The sequence below is a fragment of the Caretta caretta genome, chromosome 3 (assembly GCF_965140235.1).
Source record: "Caretta caretta isolate rCarCar2 chromosome 3, rCarCar1.hap1, whole genome shotgun sequence".
Taxonomy (NCBI): Eukaryota; Metazoa; Chordata; order Testudines; family Cheloniidae; genus Caretta; species Caretta caretta.
Genome location: NC_134208.1, coordinates 106,370,569 through 106,389,257, shown reverse-complemented (window position 1 = coordinate 106,389,257; position 18,689 = coordinate 106,370,569). Strand labels below are relative to the sequence as shown.

At 43.0% G+C, this 18,689-nt stretch overlaps 1 protein-coding gene across 5 annotated transcripts in view; it reads right to left on the bottom strand.

The window, feature by feature from the left end:
- The window catches only part of ARFGEF3 (ARFGEF family member 3), a 125,706-nt gene extending 107,262 nt beyond the window's left edge, over window positions 1–18,444 (bottom strand). For all 5 annotated transcript variants that reach the window (XM_048844413.2, XM_075126774.1, XM_048844414.2 and 2 more), the window contains exons 1-2: window positions 18,333–18,444; window positions 15,892–15,946 (exon numbers count right to left, since the gene is read on the bottom strand). In XM_048844413.2, coding sequence (XP_048700370.2) covers window positions 15,892–15,946; window positions 18,333–18,417 — 140 coding nt within the window. In that variant the 5' untranslated portion in view covers window positions 18,418–18,444. The remainder of the gene's footprint in view (window positions 1–15,891; window positions 15,947–18,332) is intronic.
- Window positions 18,445–18,689: the final 245 nt, after the last annotated feature.

Below are 18,689 nucleotides of genomic sequence, written 5' to 3'. Positions count from 1 at the left end.
ACTCTTTGCAAAGGTGAGCCTTACTGTCCCTATTTCACACATGGGGTAACTAGAGGGTTCAACCCCGCTCCTATTGAAGTCAGTGGGAGTTTTGCCACTGACTTCACTGGCACCAGGACTGAGTCATAATAAGCAACTTGCCCAAAGTCACAAAGCAATTCAGCGACAGAACCAAGAATATAAGCTCAGAACCATGTCTCCCAGTGCCTAGTTTTAACCAAAAGCACATGTTGCCCCACAAGAGATGTTATTTCATGCAGTTGTGGACTATTCCATTGTTGTTGTTAACTTGTTTGACTGTAGAATGCTTTATTAGAACATACATGCCACTTAGAGTCAGCACACTCGGATATAATGACCTTTAATATTCTGTGCTGGTAATGACTTGTCTATCTACTCTTCAGGTCCAAGAACCTGTCACTAGTGTAGGATGGTATGGCCAGCCAATCAAAACACAGAACACTAGAAAGAACCAAACAAGACAGCTGACTATTATAAATAAGAGATCATGAAGATCCTGCTACCTCATCCTAGTGGAAAAAACACTTTGAATTAATGAGCTATTTTTCTCTTCTCATTAAGCTCATGATGAAAATTGTAATGAGGATAGGAAATAGCATAAACTTGATTCTTTCTTCTTACAGGGTCAGTGGAATGGAATCACATGGCCTGCTGCAGCACAGGGAAAAGTGCACTTCAAATGCAAACAATTTGTCACTGCAATAAACGTTACTCCCCTTCATATAAAAGCCAGTGACAGAATTCATTTTCATAAGATTGGTTTAAAAAAAAAATAAATAAAATAGCGTTCTGCATTATCTTCCACTGCAAATTATGTAGAAATAAAATTAGGAACCTCGGAGCATAACTACATGCAGTTTGCATTCTACAATGTAACACAGAGCTGAATCAAAGAATGGCATATAAAAATACTGATTGCCGTTGTCTGATAATCTGTACCTGAAGGGCATACTCAGAAGGTGAGCTTGGCATGAGAGGTCAGACTCAGACTGCTGGTGGGGAGAAGCCTGTCAACCCTGAGTTTGTCCCTTTGTGAATCTGGGTACAGTCCAAATAGTTACTATCACACATATTAATAGAAGATAGTTCAGTCCAAAAAGAAGGCAAATTTTACCCCCAAAACTAGTTAAAATGTAATCCTGCAGACATGAGGATTTTTAAAATTTAAGTATCTACCGCTCTCTTTAGCTGCAGTAGTTTAGTTAAAGCTAGTGAAGTCTCTGTCAACTCTATGGCTGAAACTAAGTAGCTGGTAATCATAAAAAAAAAAAAACTTTCAAGTGACGGCTCTTTAAATAGGCTGGGGATCTGGGAAGCATGAAAGCATTGTGTGTGCATTTGGGTAATTTTAAATTATTTGAGTCTTACTTATTAAGGTCATTATGCTACAGCTCACGTACACATTATGGGCCTGATGCAGAAGTTACTGGGTGAGGTTCCATCACCCATGTTATGCAGCAGGTCAAACAGATGATCAAAATGGTATCTTCTGGCTTTAAAACATACATGTCTTTAAAACTGATTTCAGATTGTCCTTAAAGTTTTCTAGAGCAAGAGGAAAAAAAGGCAAAAGCTGCAAAAAAATCTATTAAAATCTACGTTCTCTGCCACTTATATATATTCACACAATGCATTCTTTTAGGATATTGCATCATTACAAGATTATCCTGCATTACAATGAGACAACACCAAAATTTTTTTTCAAAAAAGAGAGCATGCACAAAGTCAGCATCAATGTTGCAAAAAATACATAAAAAGCAGTGATGGGAAAAAACAGTTCAAACTTCTAAGCTTTGGGGTTTAGGATCCTCAAGTTGGACGGTGACACCGTCATACCATTGAAGTCAGTTGGAGTTTTGCCATTAGTATCCACAGGGCCAGGATTTTGCTTTGGATGCTTACCCAGATATACAGTGGCTTCCACCAAAATCCATATTCCTCCCCCAAAGGCTCACCTCTCTCCTAACAAACTAAATGGGTGAGCCACAGCAACTCCTTGGGATAGGAGTCCACCTGCAACATCTTTATGGGATTTCTTACCCTATTTTGCTTTTTTCCCCCCACCTGAGGTTCCTTTTATCCCGCTCTTCCTGGTGCCACCCTCTCACTTGTAACACACAGTACCTGGTTAATCAAAGCCACAATACACCCATGTTTACACAGGAAATCCACTCCCAAAAAGCTATTTTGTGATTTTGATCATTTAAGAAAGGCGAATATGTGTACCCTCCATGTGCTTCCCACCTGTATTGGTATTTGCAACGTGCTGTATGCTATAAGTCCTGCCTCGTGTGCTCCACACTGCTTTCTCCTGTTCACCCTGGAGATTCCTCTTATCTATGAGGCAGGGGATGCCCTTTGCCTTCCCCTCCCCACTGGCCCAATGCTGTTCCTCTGTGGAGCTCCCTCTCTCTCCCCTTGATGCCTTCTTTCCAGTAGAGAATTCTCTCTGCTGTCTTTCCCAGCATTTCCTCTCCCCTTTACCCCTTGCTCCATGTATCTGCTCCTCTCCTTTTGCTTTATAAACTATATACATAGAAGAATCACATTACCCACCTCTGAAACATAAATGCTTCTGGGGTGGAACACAACCGCTGTTTACCACAGTGCAGTTTAGGAGAGGAAGCATATCTAACTGAATCTTAATGAAAAGGAGTACTTGTGGCACCTTAGAGACTAACCAATTTATTTGAGCATAAGCTTTCGTGAGCTACAGCTCGCTTCATCGGATGTGTATGGTATGCATCTGATAAAGCGAGCTGTAGCTCACGAAAGCTTATGCTCAAATAAATTGGTTAGTCTCTAAGGTGCCACAAGTACTCCTTTTCTTTTTGCAAATACAGACTAACACGGCTGTTACTCTGAAACCTGAATCTTAATGGAGTGTGTGTTAGCTGGGCCTCACACGCTTATCCAATCTGGAATTTTGGAAGGGTACCACAGCTAATATCCCCATTAAACATAAAGCAGACAAGCAAAAGAATACAGAAGACAATACAAGAACATTTTCATTTACATAATGTCCACCAGAATCTGAGTTGCCATCACAGAAGTGTAACGGCCCTTGTGGGAAAGACAGACTTGAATAAACTAGTTAATCTACTGTACAACCTAAAGCAACAGAGACTATAGAATTCATATTGGCTATCATAATTAAATAACTGTGAAACAGTCACCCATCTTGAGATAGTTTCTAAGATTATTAGCTGCTTTGCTATGCCCCTTAATAACATCTCTATTTAAATACAGACAGAGTCCAGCCAGCCAGCAGCTTGACACTACTGTCAAGATGAAAGAACATTAGGCACATAATGTACTATTGCTCAGAGGGTAGCAGTACTGTACAAAGGAAAAGGTGAGGAAAGAGCAACAAAGAAAACATACATCACAATATTAAAATGCGTCAGTCTGAGGACAAGGCCAAAAGAAATAACCAGGATGTCCTTAATCTCCAGCGGAGCTTCTTTTTGATACATTTCTAATTGTTTTCCTACCACATCCCTCCCAAAAGCTCTTCTTTCTTTGCACTGTGTGTACGATGGGTAACTGACTCCAGCTAACTCTGTTCTTAAGGAATCTGATGGCACACACAAATCCCAAAGGGCCATTTATTATAAGACAACCAGTATCCTTTATGTATTTATTGCCTATTTTATTTGCAGCTATTAAGTTTCTTCAGTGTTTCTCCAAGAGCATAAGAGCGAGATTTAAGAGAGTATTAGCTGAAATAGAGCGTGAATGTGTGATAAGGGTCAGCGAATCCATCCTTATTGGTGAACCTTTTGACCCTAGCTAAAAGATTTCCTGTACATGCCCGGTATGCCATTTTAAAAGGCTAAGAACTTGGTCAAATCCAAACCAGTTCTCTCTAACAATGGAAAGCACTGCTCCCCAGTTAAAGCGATACCCATGACAAATCTTTTTTTCTCCGTCCATTGACTGTCCAGATTGCAAGCTCTTCTGGGAAGGAACCGTCTCTTAATATTTGTCTAGCACAATGGGGCCAGTTGTTGGTTGGGACCATAACTATAATAAATATTTTTTGCCATGCATTCACCGAGTACAATTCAATCAAACATTAACATTTCCATTATGTAAAAAGATTCCACAATCTGCAATAATTTCTTCCAACCGATCATGACAATCTTAAGAGTTCACTCACTATTAACTACATTGTACAACACAAACATTTTCCATTGCCCCCTCCAGGGTTAGAGCCAGGAGCATATTTAGTGGGAATCTGAACTCTCCACAATAAAGGAATGAAAAACTCTTTCTGGTTAAGTCTCTTGTTTTGACACTTCAAATATTCTTCGCTCCCAGACCCTGCATGATGAGCTGGATGAATTCTATGCTAATTTGTCCACTGTGTAAGCAAACCTGGGGCCATACAATCAAAAAATGCTCAGAGGAGACAAGAGAGGATGAGTTGCATTTCCAATTATTACAGGCTGAGTTTTAAAAGGTTAGTCCTGTGTTTTGGGACTGCATTCAGCTTTAGCAGCAATGCAAACAGTCTTAAATCTTAGCAGATCTAAAGGATGGCTATTAAAATAAACAGAGTTGTTTAAACACCACATTTGCCATGCATTGTGCATTTACACTCACTGGGCCTTAGTGTATTCAACAATAAAAAAAGCATTACTTTCCTAAGCAAACAAGGATTAAAAGAAACCAAACATGCAATGTATTTTCTGTGCATTAGGAAATGGCCTGTTTTAAGCTTTTTTAGTCTGTAAAGTGGGGAGTTTAATATCCCCGTTAAGGCTCAGTGAAATTCAACATCACACAGAATCTGTGGCAGAGCCCAGAATTAACACAGATCTCCCACGTCCCTTCCCTGTGCCTTAACCACAGAAACATCCTTTTTCCCCTAAAAGTGTGCAGATCCATCCCCAACATCTCTCTAACACCCTGAGAAGTGGCTGGCTAGCCAGCCCACAAGCTATTAAAGGCTGTGATTCTGCCCGGCAGCCTGGGGAAGGCACTTGCAGCTGAATCATGATCAGAGGAGGAGTGTGCTAAACCAAAAGGTACATAAACAAAGAGGCAGAGAAGATAAGATGGAGGTGGACAGCAGCAGACCTGGTTGAAATGAGTCTGAAAAGAGTTACAACCTAGGAGAAGTAAAGGGCTAAGAACTGAGGGGAGGGGTCCACAACCAAACATCTGGTGAATCACAGCTGTTTTGAAGGGAACTAAATAAGGAACTTATCATTTTAAACTTCTCTGCTGATGAATATCAACAAGGGCTATGAAAACAAATGGTCCACGGCCACAAGTGGTCTGCAGACTGTATGAGCACAGAGCCTGTAGTATGCAGCGCACTGTAGACCAGCATCACAGAAATACATCTGACTGGAACTGCAAAACATTTGCCTTTCATCATTGAGAACGATGAACAGCTGCTAAGCTGCTGGCCAGGGAGAAGTATTCCTAATGGTCTTATGGAAAATTCTCAGGCTGAAACTGATAGCAATGATAGAAAAATAATCTTTTCCTTGTGTTACATGGATTTCTGTGCCCATCAATGAATCTCCCTCCATCTTAGTTACTTCTAAATTCTGGAATGGGTCATTCCTTCAACAATGATCACTTGTGCAGCTAAACTTTTCCAACCAACATTAAACACTATCCCCCTATGCTCCCAGGAATGATGGCCTGTAGGACAGGTGAGGTCCATTCTTAATGAAACATTTCTGGAGCTTCATCTACACGGCTGGTGCTAACAACAATTCAGCTGCGCTGGGGCTAGTAATGTTGGGAGCCCTAATGTAGATGGCATTTGTGGCTCCAGGAGCTTTTTCACCATTGTGATGATTAGTAGGGCCCTACCAAATTCACGGTCCATTTTGGTCAATTTCACGGTCATAGGATTTAAAAAAAAAAAAATCTGTATAGCATAGGTTAAAAATACACAAAAGAAAGACCAGATTTCATGATCTGTGACACATTTTTTCACGGCCATTAATTTGGTAGGGCCCTAATGATTAGATATGCTCTGATATCAGTGGGAGGTTTATAAAAAGATCAAGGCCCCTTATTTGTAACTAAATTCTAAGTCGTCATTTATTATTCATTCAGTACCTACCATCACATTCAACATTATTCAGTGGGAAAATATGTTCACATTTAGGATCGCTGCTACTTTTGCCCTTTCCCCCCTCTTTGCATTCCCTTTCCTCAGGCAATTTCGAATTCCCACTTCACTTACTCATCCCATCTGCTAAGTCAGTCCTGATGTTTAAATTGTCACCTTTAGGCTTTAGAGTCAATACCCCAGTGACATTAATAGGCAGTACAGGAGTTCACACATCTCAGATGCATTAATTCAGGCTATCTGCATACTCAGGCAGACAACAGTGCATAAGTTTACAAATGGTTCTCACTAGAAGATTATATTTGCAACCATAAGAACTAGAAACTTTTTTTTTTTTAATTAAAGTTGAGATTCTTTGGAATCTGAATATGCCAAGCAGGCCACAGAAATATGCCAAGCAGGATGGATCCAGCCTGCAAAGTGGGTGTTTGAAACCACCAGGCATACTAATCAGCAAGTCTACGGTGCTGCTGAGAGTTGCTGCCAGATTATTTTTTAAATTTGCTTGGTCACTTTTCCCTTTAACATGCTTTTATCAATTTATAGCTAGCACTGGCAATATCCAGTTTAGTTTTATTTGGGGTGTTGCTGTTGGGGGTGTATAACCTAACAAAGCTCACTAGAAGGAAGAAGGTGGCCACAGTATCATGGTTAGAGGAGGGGCATGGGAGTCAGGGCTCACGAGTTCTGACCTTATCACATAATTGCTTAGGCCAAATTTTTCAAAAGTATTCATTAAATGCGGATGCCCAACATAAAATACCTAAGAGTCTGATTTCTGTTGGTGCTGAGCACTAGTAAATACAGTTGAAATGAACTCACCCTCTCTGAAAAATCAGGGCCCAGATGTCTCTTTACTAAACACCAAAATTAGTGGACAGGTCTGAAAATTTCGGGATATCCTCTCTATGTTCCAGTTTACACATCTCTAAACTGGGCACCATAATACACGGCATAACAAAGTATTGTGAAGTTTAATAAATGAGTGCTTATAACGCATTTGGAGAACCTTTGCTGAGCAATGAAGGCATACTATATTATTCATGAGACCCTACCAAATTCACAGTCCATTTTGGTCAATTTCATGATCATAGAATTTTTAAAATCCTAAATTTCATGATTTCAGCTATTTAAATATGAAATTTCACAGTGTTGTAATTGTAGGGGTCTTGACCCAAAAAGGAGCTGGCGGGGGTATTGCAGGGTTATTGTGGGGGGGGAGGGGTTTGCAGTACTGCTACCCTTACTTCTGTGCTGCTGCTGGCAGCGGCGCTGCCTTCAGAGCACCGCAGCTGGTGAGCAGCGGCTGCTGGCCAGGATCCCAGCTCTGAAGGCAGAGCCGCTGCCCGCAGCAGCGCAATACTAAGGATGGCATGGCATGGCCACCCTTACTTCTGTGCTGCTGCTTGCAGAGCTGGGAACCCGGCCAACAGCTGCCATTCTCCGGCCACCCAGCTCTGAAGGCAACACAGAAGTAAGGGTGGAAATACCGTGACACCCCTAAAATAACCTCATGATCCCTCTGCAACTCCCTTTTGGGTCAGCACCTCCGATTTGAGGATCACAGAATCTCAGGGTTGGAAGGGACCTCAGGAGATCTTCTAGTCCAACCCCCTGCTCAAAGCAGGACCAATCCCCAATTTTTGCCCCAGATCCCTAAATGGCCTCCTCAGGGATTGAACTCACAACCCCGGGTTTAGCAGGCTAATGCTCAAACAACTGAGCTATCCCTCCCCCTAAACGCTGGTCTCCCCTGTGAAATCTGTATAGTATAGGGTAAAAGCACACAAAAGACCAGATCTCATGGGGAGAGACCAGATTTCACGGTCCATGAGGTGTTTTTCATGGCTGTGAATTAGGTAGGGCCCTAATTATTCATTATGCTAACAACACACACTGATCCATCTCCTACCTGTCACTGTAAAAATTGAGGGTTAGATTCTCAGCTGGTGTGAATCAGCGTAGTTCCCCTGACAGCAATGGAGCTATGCCAATTTACACCAGCTGAGAACCTGAGCATGCATGTCTTCCCCCAGCGCCTCACCACATGCTAGGGGTGGGACACGACTGATAGAATCATAGAATCATAGAATATCAGGGTTGGAAGGGACCTCAGGAGGTCATCTAGTCCAACCCCCTGCTCAAAGCAGGACCAATCTCCAATTTTTGCCCCAGATCTCTAAGTGGCCCCCTCAAGGATTGAACTCACAACCCTGGGTTTAGCAGGCCAATGACAAGTTCCATGTAATAGTTCAGAGCAAGGTCGACAGTGACACTTCTGTGGGTCGGCAGGAGGTAATAAGCCATTAAATACCCATTCTTGGAGAGAAGAAAAGTTAGATGAAAGGGACTTGACATTCAGGTAGTGAAAAACTTGGGGGTTGTGGAAATATACCTTAGAGCTCTGAGGAAATCACTTTAGGAGAAAAAAAAAAAAAGAGTAATATTTTCTAATGCTAAATTGCCCGGCCAAGGTAGAAGCATTGTACACATAAAACATACAGGGCAAAAAAGACAAGTCTCCAAAGTGTACTGAGGGGTAAATTTTCGGTAAGGTGGCTTTGCCTTTTTATGTGCACAAAAATTTGCCCCAGCATTAACCCCCTTTAGCTATCACCGATGAAGGTTGAAGATAGCAATTAAAAGAACTACAGCAGCTACATTTCTGCATTAGTAAACTCATTCTGGTTCCTTCCTTTACAGGGGTGCTAGAACAATTTTTATAGTGAGGGTGCTGAGAGCCATTGAACCAAACTTCAAACCCTGTAGATAATGGAACTCATTTCAATCCAGGGGGTACTGCGGCACCCCCAGCACCCCTAGTTCCAGCACCTATGTACCTTTTACTCCACGGTATGGCTCACAGCCCTCACTAAGGGCCCATTTTCTATTTCAGTTCAGTTATTGTTAGTAGACCATTAAACATGACTAGAAATTAGACACTTAATAGAGAAGATGGGATAGCTCAGGTGTTTCGCAATAGGATATAGAGCTTTTCACCCTGAAGATGCCAGTAGGAATCTAGCTCAGCTGAGTAGCAACTAAGCCATTAGAATCAGAGGGCTGGCTGCTGGGCTATATGAAGTTATTAGGGTTGCCAATTTTGGTTGGCTGGATTCCTGGAAGTTTCATCACATGACAATCTTTAATTAAAGATTAATCTTTAATTCCTGGAGACTCCAGGCCAATCCTGGAGGGTTGGCAACCCTTTATCTTAGGCCACTTTCTCTTGGACAGATGTGGCCATTAAAAATAGTCCCTCCATTTTATCTATTTAGGTATTCATAAAGCCCCCACGTGATGATGTATTTATCTTCACAACCCCCCTGACTTAGGGAAGCATTATCATCATTTTACAGATGGAGAACCGAGTCACAGAGAGGTTAGGTGATATGTCCAAGGTTGCATAGAAAGACACAGCACAACCGGGAACCAAACTCAGATCACTTTCACCCCAAGCCTTCCTGTCTTTCTATTCGATGCCCTCATTGGACAGAATGGGCACATTGCCTTTCCCACCCCTAGGTGCTGTCCCCTTGGGATAGAGCTGAGCCACATTGACAGAGTAGTGTGAGAAAACCCATGTACATGTTCAGCGGGGAAATGAAAGGCCTCAGTGTCAGGAGCTGGGTATTTTTGTTAGGAAGTAAGACATTACAATTGCAGTCCCTCAACTGGGTTAATTTTCACAGTGGTTTTCAAGGATTTAACCCCTATTAATGTCAAGGGGAGTTGAATCTCCCTACTTTGTGCTGGGAAGATGAACCCCAATGGGTCTCATTTAAACTAAGTAAAGCCGTGACATTCAAGGCTGCCTCTCCTTCCTTAACTCTCCAACTCTGCTGAACACAGCTGGGCTGTGGGGCAAAATACACCTCAGGTTTTGTCCTGTGTAATAGGTATTTCATCTGGGAAGTACTGAGGTTGCCTTGGAAGAAGCCATGATCCAAAAGCTGCAGCAGACCTCACTCATTTGTTGCAAAGGCCTCAGGAAACCATTTGATCTAACATGCCATATGTTCAATAATACACAGGCACAACCCAACAGGGTGAGCTAAGAATAGAACAGCAGGTGTACATCAAAATTGCCTTCACTTTGCTGGAATCAGGCACATCCTTAATGTTCTTCTAATGTAGTTTTTGTACACTCAATTTCCTTTGTTTTTTTAAGAGTAATCTTAAAGCCAATTGGAGAGCATCCCCTCCACAATGCCATATCAGATCTCTAGACTCTTTGGGTCCAACATAAACCAGCTTAGCTCCATCTGGCTCACTGGATTTGATATAGTTAGGGCCCTACCAAATTCACGGTCCATTTTAATTAATTCCATGATCAGAGTATTGAAAAAAATCATAAATTTCATGATTTCAGCTAGTTAAATGTGAAATTTCACAGTGTTGTATTTCTAGGGGTCCTGACCCCAAAAGAAGTTGTGGGGAGGGGGGGGTCACAAGGTTATTGTCATGGGGGTTGCGGTTCTGCTACCTTCATTTCTGTGCTACTGCTGGTGGCGGTGACGCTGCCTTCAGAGCTGGAAAACAGCGGCTGCTGGCAGGGAGCCCAGCTCTGAAGGCAGAGCCACTGCCAGCAGCAGCACAGAAGGATGGCATGGTATGGTCTTGCCCTCCTTATTTCTGTGCTGCTGCTGGCGGGGCGCTGCCTTCAGAGATGAGCACCTAGCTAACAGCTGCTGCTCTCTAGCCGCCCAGCTCTGAAGGCAGCACAGAAGTAAGCGTGGCAATACCACAACCCTGTAAAATAACATTGCAACCCCCCTGCAACTCCCTTTTGGGTCAGAACCCCCAGTTTGAGAAATGCTGAATAGTATAGGGTAAAAGCACACAAAAGACCAGATTTCTCGGGATGGGGTGGGAGGAGGGGCAGATTTCACAGCCTATGATGTGTTTTGAATGGCTGTAAATTTGGTACGGCCCTAGATAGATTGTTAGTGAATGCAGTTCTTTCACTGACATTGTAAGAAGACTGTATTATTGCCAGAATTTTGTACAGTATTCTTATTAGGCATAATAGTTCACCGAAAAGTGGCATGTAACAGCTCTACTGAGTGCTAATTGACCACAGGTCGACATAATATTATTTAAGGAGTTATGCTATACAGAACATTATGTTCTTATGGTCTTGGAATTAAGGCAGGACACCAGGAGGTGGCGTGCCTCAGAAATGTTCCTTTCAGGCAAGAGATAACACACACCTATCTCCCTGTCTGGTCATTTGTGTATTGTATACCTCACAATTTATGCCTATTTGTACTGAGCCACAGGCTAAATAAGTGATTGCAAAATCTATGAGAGGAAGTCTACAAAATGAAACAAACAGCTGGGCATGTCCTGTTTATGAATAAAGACAAAGGATAGGACTTGGTATATCTTGGGGGGCAAAAAAAACACACTGGATCCTTCACCTAGGAAGCTGATACGTCTGTCTCACAAAAGGAGGGTCACCGCAGCTTAGCTATAAAACTCCACAAGGATTTTGGAGCGAGACAAATTCTACAAGATATGAGAGTATCTAGTCAGTCAAGTCTAGGCTCTAAATGCATGTTAAGTTTGTATTTTATACGTAACCATTTGTCTCCAAAACATCTACTTGCCATTTCTTGAATCTCTGTCCTTTGTTAAATAAACGTATACCTCATTTCTCCGAAAACAAATCTAAGCACTGTGTATCAAGCAGAGTGGGGATCTGGGGTGGAACTGATAAGCTGGGGTGTACAGTTGCTTTGGGAACAGTGAATCTGTGAATGCTGCACATGACCAGTGGTCCAGGGGCAGGATACTTCAGGGAAAGGTTTGGAGGTCTTGAGGGGTGGACTGTGCCTATTCCTAACCTGTAGAGTCACAGCAGAGCCTGCAAAGGCCTAGAGGGCAGTGCTTGTGTTGCCTGCGGGGTAGAGGAGAAGATCCCCAGCAGCCAGAGACAAGGCTTTCTCACGCTAAGGGCAAGTACAAGGTGCCTCACTGCCCTGGGTACTCCCAGGAAGCATCAGAGCATTTAGCATGGCAGCTGGTGTTTTGACACCTAGGGCCCAACACCAAACGTTTTATACACATTCCATTTTTTGTAGAAACAAATAATTACATCATTCCTGATAGATCTGTAGGTTAGATTTCAATTCACCACAGCTGAAGTTGTCAGGACTTCTGGTTCCAAAAAATTAGCATTTGCAATGGAAAAGCCAATTCACATTAATAATGCTGGAGCAAAAGAGTTCTTAAGCGATGATGAGCAAATGAAAAAGCTGATCTGTGGAAAGTCTGGCAATGAGGACAACCCTACGTAACACTATCACAAGGATTAGCGTGAAAAAAAACTACAGTGAGCAAACTATGCCACAGATGGGAAGATAAAGGGCCAGCCTTACTCCTTCCACTTCAGCCATGGCACAAAGCAGGGTAAACTGACCCTAACAGGTCACCTGAAAATTACTCAGGTGTGGTGGAGTTCTCAGCTGGCATGAAGCAGAATAGCTGGCTCCTACCCCAGCTGTCCCCTGCCCTCCATTCTGATACAGACTGCATGTCTGGATGGGAGAGAGTGTCCGTGGGATGAAGCAGAGCAAGATGCACTCTGCCAGTTCTGTACAGACGTATGGTTCCACAGGGATCGTATCCACTGGCATAAATCAGAGCAACCTCTAGGCTGCTTTAGTTTGTCCCTGGGCACACGATGAATTATAAAGGCATAACTGGATCTCCGATCCCGCAACTCTACACATACATTTGCCGAGTGCATCTTGGAAGAGTAACAAATCTGTTCCCAGATTCCCAATGTTCCCAATACTTTGCATTTGAAGTTATTAGAGTTGGTTGGAAATTCTGAGAATGCTGATGCATTGAAATTGAAACATTTCGTGGAGTTGGTTTGTTTTTAACAAATTTGCAGTGGAAATCTACCTGTTTTCCTGCCAGCATGCCCACATGGCTCTTGGCAGGATGGCAGCTTTCTTTGATGGGGGGAAGCGGTAGATGTGGTATATCTTGATTTTAGTAAGGCTTTTGATACGGTCTCATAGGACCTTCTCATAAACTAGGGAAATACAACCTAGATGGAGCTACTACAAGGTGGCTCAATAACTGGTTGGAAAACCGTTCCCAGAGAGTAGTCATCAGTGGTTAACAGTCAAGCTGAAAGGACATATGGAGTGGAGTCCCGCAGGGATCAGTCCTGGGTCCAGTTCTCTTCACTATCTTCATAAATGATTTAGATAATGGCATAGAGAGTATATATATAAAGTTTGAGGACCATACGAAGCTGGGAGGGGTTGAAAGTGCTTTGGAGGATGAGATTAAAATTCAAAATGATCTGAACAAACTGGGAAATGATCTGAAGTAAATAGGATGAAATTCAATAAGGAAAAATGCAAAGTACACCACTTAGGAAGGAACAATCAGTTGCACACATACAAAATGGGAAATGACTGCCTAGGAAGGAGTACTGCAGAAAAGGATCTGCGGGTCAGAGTGGATCAAAAGCTAAATATGAGTCAATAATGTAACACTGTTGGAAAAAAAAAAGCAGCAAACATCTGGGATGTATTAGCAGGAGTGTTGTAAGCAAGACATGAGAAGTAATTCTTCCACTCTACTCCAAGCTGATAAGGCGTCAGTTGGAGTATAGTGTCCAGTTTTGCGCACCACATTTCAGGAAAGATGTGGACAAACTGGAGAAAGTCCAGAGAAGAGCAACAAAAATGATTAGAGGTATAGAAAACATGACCTACCAAGGAAAAGTGAAAAAATTGTGTATATGTGATAAACAGTAACAGTTTTCAAATACATAAAAGGTTGTTACAAGGAGGAGGGAGAAGAATTGTTCATCTTAACCTCTCAGGCTAGGACAAGAAGCAATGGACTTAAATCGCAGCAAGGGAGCTTTAGGTTGGACATTAGGAAAAACACTGTCAGGGTGGTTAAGCACTGGAACAAATTGCCTAGGGAGGTTGTGGAATCTCCATCATTAGAGATTTTTAAGAACAGGTTAGACAAACACCTGTCAGGAATGGTTTAGTTATTATGTAGTCCTGCCATGATTTCAGGAGGCTGGGCTAAATGACCTGTTGAGGTCCCTTCCAATTCTACAGTTCTATGATTCTATGACAGGGAGCCAACAGCCTGGAAGCCCTGAGAGCTCCAGCTCCTAAGCTCTCATCCCAGGCTCTTCTGAAACTCAGCTAGTGGGCTGCCACTGAGTGGGGCTCCCAGAATCTTGGTTCCCTTTCAGCCCATCAGGCGATCTGATGAGGAACCAGGAACCTGGAAGCCATGTTCCAAATATCTGAGGCCCTCAGGTTAGCCAGGACTCAGAGCGCTTCCAGACACCTGGCTCCTCTACAGCTCACCAGGCAGTCTGACAAGGAGCCAGAACCTGGAACCTGGAAGCCCTGGGAGCTCCAGCTCCCAGCTCAGCCAGGGCAGGCCTGCAGATTCCCAATTGCCCTTCAGCTCACCAGTCTGACTGAAGAGGAAGTAGCTTGGAAGAGTTAGCTCCCAAATTCCTAGGCTTGTAGCTTCTCAGCAGCCTAGGCTCCCAGGGTCCACGGCTCCAGGGCAGTCCACCATCCTGACTGCCCCAGAGCTGGGTCACCTGTCCCTTTCATGGGAGATTGTGAAATGTTTGAATTTTATTCCAAATCGGCTTTCAAAATATCAAAATCCTCCGCAAAATGGAATTACCTTTCCCCAGCCCGCTGTACCCTATGCCAGACAATCCGCATACACCTCCAGACGATTGTAAGAGGAAAAAAAACATGCCACTGACAGTGAATTTTGAAGGCAAGATCAGAGGTTTAGGGTGCAAGATGGCTCACAAAGGGGGTCTATAACTAGGCTTCTTTCTGAAAAAACTGCTCCCTCTGCTACAGCTCCAGTCACTTGGCAATGCTAGTGCAGGAAAGGCTCCTATGGCTGCTGCTATCGGTTTTAAAACCATTCTATTTGGCCCTGTTCTGACCAAGTTTCAATGATGTGGTAGTAAAAGCACTGGCAGCTGCCAGAGCCTCGTCTAGCCTAGCACTCCTGATGTCGCTACCACCCGTGCAACTGCACCTGGGATAACAATGCAGTGAGATCTGTCAGGAAAAAAAAAAAGTCTTGTGTTGACAAGGTAAAAGCTTAGACTTGCTAAGGAACCCTAAAGGAACTTATGAACTAAAACTCAAACTGAAATGACAGACCAGGGATTTCAAACCTAAAAAGTGACCATTTGGAAACAATATTTCTTTTCTCAATTTCAATATACTGCTTGGCTAACAGTGAGAGTTCACTGCCACTTTATAATATTGAAGACCGAATAACTAAAATAATAATACTTAGCTCTTATATAGCATTTTTCATCAGGCGATCTCAAGGTGCTTTACAAAGGAAGTCAGTATCTTTATCCTTGCTTTTGTTGAACTTACTGAGGCACAAAATGATTCAGTGACTTGCCCAAGGTCACTCAGCAGGCCAGTGGCAAAACCAACACTAGGTTTCCTGAGTCCCAACCCATTGTTCTATCCCTAAGACCACACTGCCTGTCCCAATCTAATTTCCAGCACTCACTGAATGATCCAGATTTAACAATACAGTATATCAGACTGAAAGGAGCAGTGAGAATAAGCAGGCTTCCATCATGAGTGTCATCCTGCCACAGTCCAGCTTTCCTTTCTCACTGAACATCAGTAATATACTTCTGTCCATTTCTGACCATTTTTGTAGGCTTTGCCAATACCCATGGCGTCACATGATCCAAGACATTTATGTTTCCTTACCTCAGCTTGTATGGAGGGATCTTGGTAGCAGCAGCATCAGAAGATTCCAAAGTTTCTGTATGAGTGAAGGAAAGAATAAGAATGTTAAAGGAGACAATGTATTCAGGATCTAGATACTGTACATTTCCACAGTTTTGAATTATTGTTCCCAAACCTGATTCCTATCAATAGCACTGACAGTTAACTTACAACTTATAATTTCAAAAAATTCTCTGTGGGCCTCATCCTGTGTGAGGTATTGAGTGCTTTTCTCATTGTAGGGAACCCTTCTAGATGTCAGCATGGTGACATATACAGGACCCTGGAACAGGGTAGTCTATCTACAAACTTGCACCAAAACAGCAGCAGCTGTGGATTACAAATGATTTAATTATTTCAGTCCAAGTCTGTGTGCGGACACTGTTCCAAAATCAGCTTGTATTAGGTGAATTGAAATATACTGTTTCTTTTGTTTTTTCAGTGCAAATATTTGTATTCAAAAATAAAAAGAAAGTGAGCACTATACACTTTGTATTCTGTGTTGTAATTGAAATCAATATATTTGAAAATGTAGAAAACATCCCAAAATATTTAAATAAATGGTATTCTATTATTGTTTAATCATGCAATTAATTTTTAAATCACTTGACAGCCCTTGTATAGATCAGCCCCACCACTGACTTATGTTGCTTGAACTCTCTCTCGAGTCACAACCTCTCTCTGAAAATTTGTGTGCAGCTCATTACACTTGGTTCATTTTCACTAAAACAGGCACTCATTTTATTAGGTAGTTAACAAGGTATGTGCAGTGAGGTGCTCTCAGAACTGACCTCTTACCATAAATTAGCGGTTGAGAAGTCACAGTACAAAAAAGTTGCATTGTAACAGAAAGCACATTCATCAAAGGACACCTTATGTATGAGCTCACTGAGAACTAAGAAAAAATACTTCCAATGTACTGTACTTGGTATACAGCCCAACCAGCCTTATCCTTGTATGGAAGATACATATTTTTAAAGAATTCAGTGTTATCGTAGACTGAATGGTTGCATGTTATTAAAACAAGCAGTGGTTCTGCAATCATCTTGTTTGCTCAGCATCTCTATTGCTGGCACTTTAGACTAGTAAAATATTTCTTCTCTTTCCAGTGAAATAACTTAAGGGTCTACCAAATCTTCCTCTCAAAGAAAGGTGTTAATAATTCCAATGTGATCACCAAACACACAGTTCCCTTAATATAAACACTAAAAAAATCCATAAAATATGCTTACGGTGGTTTGAGTCTGGAAAGGGGAAAACTACATATCAAATGAAAAGCAAATGAATAGCTGTTTATACACGTATTTATATTGTGCCAGTCACAGTCCTGTCTAGGTACCAATATGAAAATATGGATTTCCTCTGAAATCACTGGGCTCTAGCAAAGCACGGTTTGGCCACACAGGGCAACCTGTACTTTTAAAAATGACATCAGATGATTGAATCACAACATATACATTTGAGGGATAACAGTAAGTAACCTGCCAATGAAACGTAAGTGTATTCATTTTTTATTCTCTCTAGTTTTAACATATCATGTGATTCACAGCAATTAGAATGCATCTGAACTTGAGATGATGATGCACTGAAAATAGTAAAATCAAAAGCATTTTTTTTTTTTTTTTTACAGAAGGGACATTAGCTTGAGAGATGAGTAATTCCTCTACCCAGAAGTACTGCAACCTCAACAGCTGTCCTCATTAAGTCATTATATGTCCTTTTCAAATTTCATTAGCAGTAGTTAACAGCCTTTCATATGTTAATAGCTAACCCTATACAGTCTATGCTGGACCACCTCAGCTCCCCAGTGCTGTGTCAACCAGGCACTCTTTGGGTCATTCCCTTCTGAACAGTTTTACAACGAAAGCCTGACAAAAGAATTTACTTACCTGGCAACTAAGGCAAATGCAACAAACCTAATTTCAATAAAACCAGTGATGCTACAAGTGCAAGGAAACTGCCTGCAGTGGGCTCACATCAGCCTTCCAGCAGTGGTGAACCACTGAGTCATATACCTGCAAGCTCATATATGCAGCTCGAAAAACAGATCATTAAAAGCAATCCTACTTAAGCCTGTCTGCGCCCGGGCTGGAAAAGGAAACACTGCAGACAGCTCGGCTTTCCTGAACGACTGGAGCTCACGCTGAAGGCCAACAAATCGATAGCAATATGTACGTTAGAGCCTCCAAAGGGAAGTCGGGGGGAGGTAAAAATACTTTAGCACAGCTATGGCTTGGGGTGCCTTTAAATCAATGGGGGAAAGGTAGAGATTTCGCAGGCACCGCGCGTGCACGGGGGGGGACACACTGCAAATACATTAACAGCGTATCCATAATGGGAGCCGGGCGAAGCAGGGGGCTGCCTGCGCTCTGTCGCGGGGGCGGGATGGGGCAGGCGCCCCCTTGCCTTGCCCGCTTCCTTACCAATGGCCCAGCCGCAGCTCTCCTTGATCGCTTTGTGTTTGTTCCCCGACGCTTCCTTCTGCAGCTTCCTCAGGATTTCTTCCATCTTGGCTCCGCCAGGGACGCTGCACCCCGCGCCAAGGAGACGGCGGGGCAGAGAGCGGGGCTGGCCCCTGGCCCGGCTCTAAGCGGGGACGGGGCGCAGCATCCCGCTCCGGGCGCGCCGCTGCTGTGGATGAATCACGCTGAGCTCCATGACGGAGACACGTCATGTGCCGCCGCCGCCTCCCCCCACCCCTTGCCGGCTTCCCCGGTGGTCAGGTCCCTGCGGTGCCGCCGGGCTGCGGGAGGCGGCGCTGCGGCCGCGAGGAGGCCGGC